The sequence below is a fragment of the Nematolebias whitei genome, chromosome 16 (assembly GCF_014905685.2).
Source record: "Nematolebias whitei isolate Nwh7 chromosome 16, NemWhi1, whole genome shotgun sequence".
Lineage (NCBI taxonomy): Eukaryota > Metazoa > Chordata > Actinopteri > Cyprinodontiformes > Rivulidae > Nematolebias > Nematolebias whitei.
The window spans coordinates 41,132,176-41,143,869 of NC_056513.1; the positions used below are offsets into that span (position 1 = coordinate 41,132,176).

The 11,694-nt window shown below is 45.3% G+C and overlaps 1 protein-coding gene across 1 annotated transcript in view; it reads right to left on the reverse strand.

Annotated features, from left to right (window-relative positions):
- akt3b (v-akt murine thymoma viral oncogene homolog 3b) overlaps nucleotides 1-11,694 on the reverse strand; it is a 97,522-nt gene that overhangs the window by 56,928 nt on the left and 28,900 nt on the right. The window contains exon 11 of the mRNA XM_037689999.1: nucleotides 1,107-1,209. Within this exon, the coding sequence (XP_037545927.1) occupies nucleotides 1,107-1,209 (103 nt within the window). The remainder of the gene's footprint in view (nucleotides 1-1,106; nucleotides 1,210-11,694) is intronic.

Sequence of the window (11,694 nt, forward strand, 5' to 3'; positions counted from 1 at the left end):
ATATATTTGTATACATATATATGCAACAAAAAGTTACTTTTGTTTTCTGTTTAAGGTTCAGTGTAGTTCTGTAAACACAGTGACTAAAGAAGTCTTAAGCCCCCAGTATACTGCCGCATACGTCCATTCACGTGTACGTACACGTGTACTGTACGCAGAGGGTTCAGTCATTAAACTCCAGCGTACACCCCGAGCAGCTGCAGAGCAGCTTCACAGACAAGGGGCGTTTACCTTCGGGACAAATTGAGGTAATCGACTGGTCATTTGTTGACACGCCTACTGGACAGGTTGGAAAAAATAAGAAAAAGTGAGCGCTGGCAGCCTCCGCCACAGCGGTCTTCTGTGTTTATATGTTGTTAATAAAAAGATCTAAAAAAAAAACAAAAAAAACAGGGAGCGCTGGCTCTACAGCCCACACATCAGAGCAGCCCACCAGGAAATCTCCAGACCTCCCGCAGCCACGCTGGACCTGAGTTTAATTTGACAAATTCCTTCATTTGTCACCATTTCAGTCATGGCATCAACGGAGGAGGAAGAGATCACTGCCTCTTGGCAAAAAAACTAAAGAAAAGGCCAGATCAGGGATGAAGAAGGAATTTAATACATTGGTGTCGCAAACAAAACAGTCCCTCGCTGGGCAGTTTATTGTGCGACACCGCGTACGTACGCGTATGCGGTTGTAAAAATTGAGCTTTGCACGGACATGCCCTGGGGGGTACGCTCGTACCTCCGTGTACGTACGTGCGTACCTCTGCGTATGGATGTACGCGGCAGTATACTGGGGGCTTTAGTCTTAATCCAAATATTTTCTACGTATTTGTCCAAGATGTTCAAGTTGAACCTCCTTCTTCTTCATTGATAAAATGCTGGTTACCATTTATTTATTGAAAAGATGTTTTTGGTTCAATTAAGAATATTGGGGGCCAGATGGAGATTGTTCAAGGGCCTCTTTTGGCCCTCGGGCCATATGTTGCCCACGCCTGCTCTAGTAGCCCAGAAGACCAACACTGAGCAGTCCTGATCAGTAAACTGATCCTAAAGCAGCAGAGTGCTCCTTCACACCAGGTACATGAGGACAGAAGGATGTTCAGAGTAGATGTGCTTACATTTTTCAGGCGGGGTGATGGTGATGGTCTGTGCTGTGAACTCTTCGTCGAAGTAGCGTGTGTCCGTCTCTGAGGACACCTGGGGCTGGAAGGGGGGGACCAGCTGGAACAGACAGGAAGCAAGTGGAGCACGTTCAGCAACGACACGAAGCCTGTTCAGGTTCCACCGTGACGCCTCAGCACCCAGCATTCAGTCAGAACACACCCGTGATGCTGTGGAGGCTCCACAACAACTCAACTACGCTCATCACAAAGAACATTCTCTTCATTTAGTGCTTCTCATGTTGCAGCAAAATCACAGAAAGCAGCAGTTTCTCATTTGTACAAATGTGAATCCTGAGAATTCTGTGTAGGATAACAGAAATGATCGATCACTTAGTTTCTCTCAGATTTACTGCACAGGAAGACTTTCTTTACCGGACTCTTTCAGGACGTTAGCACTTGTTTGATTCTTTAGTGTCTCTTTAAACTCAGAGTTTTCATGAGCTCCGTGTGGCTTCAGGGCCTCGTGCCTCATGTGCTCTCATTTATTGTCAAAGTCAAAGGTTCTTTATTTGTCACGCACCACGTGTGGCGCATGTGGTGGAACAAAACTGTGTACACAGGGTCCCAGTTACATCCAATAAAAGTATAAATTGTAAAAGATAAACAGTAATAACATCAAAGATATGAACTAAGAAAAACATAAACTAAAATACATTAAGCACTAGTAGCATAAAAACAATACGTTGAACAGCAGCACGAACATGAGTCTGTGTGAGCAGATGTGCACGCATGAACACAGCAGCATGAAACAGATCAGCAGCAACATGAAACAGATCAGCAGCAACATGATGTGATTTTTCACAGTGATTATTCTAGTTAGAGATTCATGAGTCTAACAGCCTCAGGGTAGAAGCTGTTCCTCAGTCTAGTGGTTCTACACTTAATGCTCCTCAACCTCCTTCCTGAGGGGAGTGGGGCAAAAAGTGTGTGTGCTGGGTGAGTGAAGTCCTTCATGATGCAGATGGCCCTCTTCCTGCATCTGGAGGTGTAGATGTCTGTGATGGTGGGGAGACTGACTCCAGCATCTTCTGTGCAGCCTTCACCACTCTCTGCAAAGCTTTTCTTTCTGCAGCTGTGCAGCCTCCATGCCACACCATTGATCACATTGTTCAGGTCTCTCTTGTAAATCAGTCCTCCAGGCTCAATGGGATTAACCAGTCTAAACAAATGTTGAATGATGCTGGAGCACAGGATGCTCTCCATTTTCAGGGAACTAACTGCACAACAAGATCTAATATACCATAATTGGTTTGGCCTTGGGCAGCACGGTGGCACAACTGGTAGAGCTGCTGCCTCTCAGCGAGCAGGTCCCTGGTTCAAACCCCGGTCCAGGGGCCTTTCTGGGTGGAGTTTGCATGTTCTCTCCGTGCATGCGTGGGTTTTCTCCGGGTACTCCGGTTTCCTCCCACAGACCAAAAACATGCATGTTAGGCTGACTGGTAACTCTAAATTGTCCCTAGGTGTGAGTGAGAGAGTGAATGGTTGTTTGTCTCGTTTGTCTCTTTGTGTCCCTGTGATGGACTTGCGACCCGTCCAGGGTGTACCCCGCCCCTCGCACAGTGATTGCTGGACATGGGCACCAGCGACCCACGTGACCCAAAATGGAATAAGCGGGTAAAGATAATGGATGGATGGATGGTTTGACCTTCTAGTTTTAGTCGGTGGAAGCTGCCAGTCTGAAACTGATCCAGTTGTCCCAGTAAGATCTGTGGTCTGAAGACAGATTATTGTTCAAGTAATTTAGCAGGAGATTGGTCAGATTAGGACAGCAGGAGTATAAAGACAAGAAGGACATCAGAAACACTTTATATATTTTCCAAGCCATGGTAAATTTTGTAGCCCACCCAACATTCAGGTCCATCTGTGAACTGGTTTCTGGTACACCCTGTTGGTGTTGTATTCAACAAACTGGTTTAGGTCAAATGTAAAATTGTAAACATCTTTTTATAGGTGTGGCTACTGTCACTGGCTAAATTCAAATTAGGCTTTTTTTATTAAGTTACCTCATTTCTTATAAAGTTCACTAAGATCCAGTGCAGTGTTTCCCCTACCATTATACAAGCGGGGTGCCCCACCCTGTCAACAGAACTGAGCAACCCGCCTACCAAACCGAATTTGCCCCCCCAACACCCGGCACTGACATACCAATAAGCTAGCTGCATGAAATACAGGCTCTCTAGCTAAAAAGCTAAAGGCAGCACTCACATTGCGTTTTCTGTAAAGCTGAACCCCACCCCCCTCCTCAAAAGTTCTAGAGTTCTAGAATTGCGCCGCTCAAGGTGGCTGCATGTTGGAGTAGCTCTGTTACTTTCATTCTGAGATATTACTTTTGATAACTTTAATTCCTCTTTTTTCTGGATATAAATCGCTTTTTTTGGATGATTATTTCCTCTGGTGTCGGATGCTGTGCAGCTGGAAGGATTTTTACAGAAATATCTTTACTTTTGGACATTTGTTATGATGCGTAACCATAACAACAAGGTTTTTTACAACTGGGAGCAGCTGATTAACATCTCCAAAGCTCAAATAATATCTCAACTACAGCCTCAAATCCCAAATGAGTTGAAAAGGAGGCATCGTGGATGCAGAGCAGGAGCAAAGAAGAGGGAGAAAGAGAGAAGAATGCAGTTTAAACCATCTCTTCCATCGATCATGATGGGCAATGTGAGATCGCTGGGAAACAAGTTGGATGAACTTCAAGCCCTAACAAGGACCCATCCAGAGTATCGGGAATGCAGTGTTATGCGTTTCACTGAGACATGGCTGCAGGATCATATCCCTGACTCCAGCGTTTCCTTGCCAGGCTTTCTGACCATACGAGCAGATAAAGATTTAAAGAGGAGTGGCAAAAGAAAAGGAGGTGGGTTGGCAGTGCTTGTGAACAACAGATGATGTAATCCTGGACATGTTTCTGTGAAGTGTCGTCTCTGCAGTCCAGATATTGAACTGTTGGCCCTAAGTTGTCGTCCATATTATTTGCCAAGAGAGTTCACCAGTGTTATTTTGGCAACTGTTTACATTCAACCCAATGCTGTTGCCGAGACTGCGTGTGATGTCATCAGCTCCGAGGTTGCTAAGCTACAGACACAACACCCTAGTGTGTTTGTTGCAATATCTGGGGATTTTAATTATGTCTCTCTCTCTGCTACACTTCTGACATTCCAACAGTTTGTCAGCTGCTCTACCAGAGAAAACAAAACGCTGGACTTGTTTTATGCAAATGTCAAGGATTCATACATCGCTAAAGCAAGACCCCCTCTTGGCAAATCAGATCACAATCTTGGGTTTCTCTGCTCAAAATATAAACTCCTTGTTCAGAGGCAACCTGCAATAAAGAGAACAGTGAGAAAATGGTCAACGGAAGCTGAAGAAGCCCTGCGGGGTTGTTTTGAGGCTACAGACTGGGATGCACTGTGCCAGCCACATGGAGAGGACATTAATGCCATGACTGAGTGTGTGACCAACTATATAAAGTTCTGTGTAAACAACACCATCCCCACCAGAACAATGAGATGCTTCCCCAATAACAAACCCGGGATTACCACTGACCTGAAGGAACTGCTAAACCAGAAAAAAAGAGCCTTCAGGGAGGGAGACAGGGAATTATTGAAGAGCACACAGAAGCAGCTAAAAGTCAAGATAAGAAACAGCAAGGAGGTGTACAAGAAGAAGCTGGAGAGCAAGCTCCAGCAGAACAATATCAGAGAGGTGTGGTCAGGGATGAAACAGATCACAGGCTTCAAGCAGAAGGAGGATCAGAAGGATGGAAGCCTGGACAGAGCCAACGAACTGAACACATTCTTGAATAGGTTCAGTTCAGGAACAAGCTCAGCATCCTCCTCTCTTGCCCACAGCCAAACATACATACCACCCTCCTTTGACCCAAGGCTGTCCTGTCACACCTCAAATATTGTATCTACCACCTCAGTCATGGACCCTTCTTCTACATGTTGGTCTTCAACCAAATCAGATCTGATACCTCCTTTGCCTCCCCCCTCTGCGTCTCCAGAAGTCAGGTGAGGAAGCAGCTGGAGAGACTGAACCGGAATAAGGCTGCAGGTCCAGATGGTGTCAGTCCCAGAGTCCTGAAGGTCTGTGCAGAGCAGCTCTGTGGGGTTCTGCAGCACCTCTTCAATCTTAGCCTGACCCAGGAGAAGGTTCCAGTGTTGTGGAAAACATCCTGTCTTGTTCCAGTGCCAAAGAAAACTCACCCATCAGTCCTCAATGACTATAGACCTGTTGCTCTGACATCCCACATCATGAAGGTCCTAGAGAGACTTCTGCTGACCCACCTGACTAAACAAACAAGCACATATCAGGACCCACTGCAGTTTGCTTATCAGCGTGGACTTGAAGTTGAAGATGCCATCATACACCTGCTTCAGCAAACTCACTGTCATCTAGAAAAGGCAGACAGCACTGTGAGAATCATGTTCTTTGATTTCTCCAGTGCATTTAACACAATCCAGCCTGATTTGCTTTGTCAGAAACTCCAGAAGACTCAGGTGGAGGCCTCAACAATCACCTGGATCAAAGACTACCTGACGGACAGACCACAGTTTGTGAGACTGAAGGGTTGTGTGTCTAACCAGGTGGTCAGTAGCTCAGGAGCACCACAGGGGACTGTACTCGCACCATTCCTTTTCACTCTGTACACCTCAGATTTCCAGTATAAAACAGACTCCTGTCATCTGCAGAAATATTCTGATGACTCTGCAGTGGTCAGGTGTATCAGAGATGGACAAGAAGCTGAGTACAGGGAACTGGTGGACTAATTTGTGTCATGGTGTGGAAACAATCATCTCATCTTGAATGTGAACAAAACAAAGGAGATTATTGTAGATTTCAGGAGAATCAGGAACAGATCCAACCCTATTTCCATCATGGGAGAAGAAGTGGAGGTGGTGGAGAAGTTTAAATACCTTGGAGTTCACCTGGACAACAGACTGGACTGGAAATGCAACAGTGAAGCATCTACAAGAAGGGACAGAGCAGACTGTACTTCTTGAGGAACCTGAAGTCCTTCAGTGTTTGCAGCAAGATGCTGCATATCTTCTATAAGTCTGTTGTAGAGAGCGCTGTCTCTTCTGCCATCATCTTCTGGGGGAGCAGCACCAGAACAAGAGACTTAAAAAAGATCAACAAGCTCATAAAGAAGGCTGGCTCAGTTCTGGGGACTCCTCTAGAACCTTTGGAGATGATTGTACAAAGAAGGATTCTTCATCAAATGAAGAACATTATAGACAACCCTCAGCATCCTCTTCATCAGACTGTCATACAACAACAGAGTGTCTTCAGTCAGAGGCTTCTTCAAATCCGTTGTAAGACAGACGCTACAAGAGATCCTTCCTGCCACAGCCATCAGCATCTAGAACAACTCTTTAATGAAACCAGGATGATGAGTTACCACAAACATATAAATTTCCTCTGGGATTAATAAAGTATTTTTGAATTGAATTGGGGCAGCACGGTGGCGCAACTGGTAGAGCTGCTGCCTCTCAGCGAGCAGGTCCCTGGTTCAAATCCCGGTCCGGGGGCCTTTCTGGGTGGAGTTTGCATGTTCTCTCCGTGCATGCGTGGGTTTTCTTTGGGTGCTCCAGTTTCCTCCCACAGACCAAAAACATGCATGTTAGGCTGATTGGTAACTCTAAATTGTCTCTAGGTGTGAATGAGAGAGTGAATGGTTGTTTGTCTCGTTTGTCTCTATATGGCCCTGTGATGGACTTGCGACCCGTCCAGGGTGTACCCCGCCCCTCGCACAGTGATTGCTGGACATGGGCACCAGCGACCCACGTGACCCAAAATGGAATAAACGGGTAAAGAAAATGGATGGATGGATGGATGGATGGATGAATTGAAAAACTGTTGGTACAAGCTGCACTCAGCCATGTCTCCCCCTCCGTCAACAAAAATCATGGATGAGATGAGCACCCCGCCATGGCACGTTAACCAGGGGAAACACTGCAGTGAGGAATCTAACCAACACACCTGTGCTGCTCAGGCTGCAACAATTTTGATTTTTTCAATTAAAAGAAACAAAAGAAATCCATTAAAAAGAAAAACACTGAATGAAAAGGGTGCAGAAAGAAGAATTAAATTCTTATATGCCCCTTATTTAAAAAATAAAATAACTAGAAACAAACAATAACTCAGGATCGAACAATCTCCCAAGTGAAAACAAAAACATCAGGCATTCTTCACATGGTATCATACTTTCCCAACAATTTTAACTTTTTAAACATCTAAATTGTTTTAGAAATATTTACGTTGATATGAAGGCAGTTCCACATCCTGTTCCCTGAACGACAGCATCTCCTTCACACCACTTCTACATGGAGGTTTTACAAACATTTACAACCCTTACGGTTATAATGACTCTTTTTAACTAATTTTAATTGAATATTTGAGGCTAATATTTATCTATGAGCTTTATACATGATTTGTAAAATACTATATTCAACCAAATCTTAAAATTTTAACAATTTCAACTGATGACATAATATATTTGTTGGGTGACCATAACACTTCCTACTAATAATTCTTATAGCTCTTTTTTGTAAAATGAAAATAGCATTTATAATTGTTTTGCATGCTTTCCCTCAAACTTCAATACAATAGATTAAATATGGAACAATCATTACATTATACAAAATTTACAAAGATTTGTCATTCAAAAACTCTTTTACTTTATACAGTAATGCAACTGATTTTATTATTTTTATTCTTAAACCATTTACATGAGATTTCCACGTCAGCTTCTCATCAATAACACCCAAATATTTTATTTAATTAACTCTATGAATTTCAAAACTTTCAATTTTAAATGGGACTTAGATCATTTTCTTTCTATTACTAAATATAATTTAGTTTGTTTTTTCCAAATTTAATAACTTAAGTTGGAACCAAGTTTGTATTTTTATGAATTCTGCCTGCATCATCTCTAACATCCGTTCAATACCTTCACCTGAACAAAAAAAGTATCATCTGCAAATAAAACATGTCAAAAGCCCTGACACATAACCAGATCATTCACATACAAAATAAACAACTTTGGTCCCATCACAGAGCCTTGAGGGACTCCACATCCATTAACACAAAATTCGGATTGTACATGGTTTACCTGTACAAACTGGCTCCTATCATTAAAATAACTGGATCTGTAGTGCTAATCCTCTAATGTCATATTTATTCAGTTTTTCAATGAGAATGATGTGGTTGCAGTTGGATGATCGACTTTGTCATCGTCTCATCTGATCTGCGGCCACATGTCTTGGACACTTGGGTGAAGAGAGGGGCGCAGCTGTCCCCTGATCACTACCTGGTGGTGAGTTGGCTCCGATGGTGGGGGAGGATGCCGGTCAGACCTGGCAGACCCAAACGTATTGTGAGGGTTTGCTGGGAACGTCTGGCAGAGTCTCCTGTGAGACGGAGCTTTAACTCCCACCTCCGGGAGAACTTCGAACATGTTCCGAGGGAGGTAGGGGACATTGAGTCCGAGTGGGCCATGTTCTGTGCCTCTATTGTCGAGGCGGCTTACCGGAGCTGTGGCTGCAAGGTTGTCAGTGCCTGTCGCGGCGGCAACCCTCGAACCCGGTGGTGAACATCGTCGGTGAGGGATGCTGTCAGGCTGAAGAAGGAGTCCTATTGGGCCTTTTTGGCCTGTGGGACCCCAGAAGCAGCTGATGGGTACCAGCAGTCCAAGCGACATGCGGCTCGAGGGGTCACTGAGAGAAAAACTCGGGCATGGGAGGAGTTCAGAGAGGCCATGGAGAATGACTTCCGCATGGCTTCGAGGCGATTCTGGTCCACCATCTGGCATCTCAGGGGGGGAAAGCGGTACACCACCAACACTGTTTATAGTGGGAGTGGTGTGCTGCTGACCTCAACTCGGGATGTCATGGGTCGGTGGGCAGAATATTTTGAAGACCTCCTCAATCCCACCGGCACGTCTTCCACTGAGGAAGCGGAGCCTGGGGACTCTGGTTCGGGCCCTCCAATCTCTGGTGCTGAGGTCACCGAGGTGGTTAAAAAGCTCCTCAATGGCAGGGCCCCCAGGGGTGGATGAGATTCACCCGAAGTTCCTTAAGGCTCTGGATGTTGTAGGGTTGTGTTGGCTTACACGACTCTGCAATATTGCGTGGACATCGGGGGAAGTTCCCCTGGATTGGCAGACCGGGGTGGTGGTCCCCCTATTCAAAAAGGGGGACCGTACAGTGTGTTCCAACTACAGGGGGATCACGCTCTTAAGCCTCCCTGGTAAGGTCTATTCAGGGGTTCTGGAGAGGAGGGTCCGTCTGATAGTCGAACCTTGGATTCAGGAGGAGCAGTGCAGTTTTCATCCTGGTCGTGGAACACTGGATCAGCTCTACACTCTCAGCAGGGTCCTGGAGGGTGCGTGGGAGTTTGCCCAACTGGTCTACATGTGCTTTGTGGACTTGGAGAAGGCGTCCGACCACGTCCCTCGGGGAGCCCTGCGGGGGGTACTCCGGGAGTACGGGGTACCAGGCCATTTGATACGGGCTGTTAGGTCCCTGTATGACCGGTGTCAGAGCCTGGTCCACATTGCCGGCAGTAAGTCGAGCTTGTTCCTGGTGAGAATTGGACTCCGCCATGGTTGCCCTTTGTCACCGATTCTGTTCATAACTTTTATGGAAAGAATTTCAATGGCTGAGGGGGGGCTCTGGACTATGCTAGGTCTTTTCCTTAAAAATTCAATGTCTTCACCGCCTATATGTGTATAACGTCTGTTTATGTTGCTTTGCTGTGGTAGGTTTTTTTGATGCCTCAAATTGTGCCCCGTCTAGGACACGGTGTGAGAGATCTTTTTTTTATACCGTCTCTCCTCATGTTTTCTTTCCTTTTCTTATCTAAGCAAAACATTATTCTGAATAAGAATAAGAAGGCTGCGCTGATTATTTTTAGCCGCAGCTTTGTGCACTCCGCCCATCTTCGGACGACTGTACATACATATTCGCGTTGTATCTCGGTGCAATGCCAATAAAGTTTATTCTGATTCTGATTCTAGGCACAGACAAGGTGTTGAGGGGATCCGTTTTGGTGGCCTTAGGATTGCGTCTCTGCTTTTTGCAGATGATGTGGTCTTATTGGCTTCATCAGATCGTGATCTACAGCTTTCGCTGGAGCAGTTCGCAGCCGAGTGCGACATGGCCGGGATGAAGATCAGTTCCTTCAAATCTGAGGTCATGGTCTTGAGCTGGAAAAGGGTAGAGTGCCCTCTCCGGGTCAGGGAGGAGGTCCTGCCCCAAGTGGAGGAGTTCAAGTATCTTGGGGTCCTGTTCACGAATGAGGGAAAAATGGAGCGCGAGATCGATAGGCAGATAGGTGCAGCGTCTGCAGTGAAGCGGGCGCTGTACCGGTCTGTCATGGTGAAGAGAGAGCTGAGTCAAAAGGCGAAGTTCTCAATTTACTGATCAATCTACGTTCCTACCCTCATCTATGGTCATGAGCTTTGGGTTGTGACAGAAAGAACGAGATCTCGGATACAAGCGGCTGAAATGAGTTTTCGCCGCAGGGTGTCTGGGCTCTCCCTTAGAGATAGGATGAGAAGCTCGATCATCTGGGAGGGACTCAGAGTAGAGCCACTGCTTCTCCACATAGAGAGGAGCCAGTTGAGGTGGCTCGGGCATCTGGTTAGGATGACTCCTGGACGCTTCCCTGGTGAGGTGTTTCGGACACGTCCCACCAGGAGGAGGCCCAGAGGAAGACCCAGGACACGCTGGAGGGACTATGTTTCTTGGCTGGCCTGGGTTCGCCTCGTAATTCCCCCGGAGGAGCTGAACCAAGTGGCTGGGGAGTGGGGTCTGGGCTTCCCTACTTAGGCTGCTACCCCGGCGACCCGACCCCGGATAAGAGGAAGAAAATAGATGGATGGATGATGTGGTCAATTGTGTCGAAGGCCTTTTTTAAATCAACAAAAACACAATACTGTTTTGATCAACAGCAGTTATCTCTTCTATTAAATCCAGGAGAGCCACTGATGTTGAATTATTTGCTCTAGTCTAAACCCATCTTGACTATTAATAAAAATATTCTGATTATCTATAAATCGATCTAATCTGGTTACAAATAATTTCTCTAATATTTTTGAAAATTGTGTCAACAAAGATATTAGTCTGTAATTACAGGTCCTTCTCAAAAAATTAGCATATTGTGATAAAGGTCATTATTTTCCATAATGTAATGATAAAAATGAAACTTTCATTTATTTCAGATTCATTGCACACCAACTGAAATATTTCAGGTCTTTAATTGTTTTAATACTGATGATTATGGCATACAGCTCATGAAAACCCAAAATGCCTGTCCCAAAAAATTAGCATATCATGAAAAGGTTCTCTAAACAAACTATTAACCTAACCATCTGAATCAACGACGTAACTCTAAACACCTGCAAAAGATTCCTGAGGCTTTTAAAAACTCCCAGCCTTGTTCATTACTCAAAACTGCAATCATGGGTAAGACTGCCGACCTGACTGCTGTCCAGAAGGCCATCATTGACACCCTCAAGCAAGAGGGTAAGACA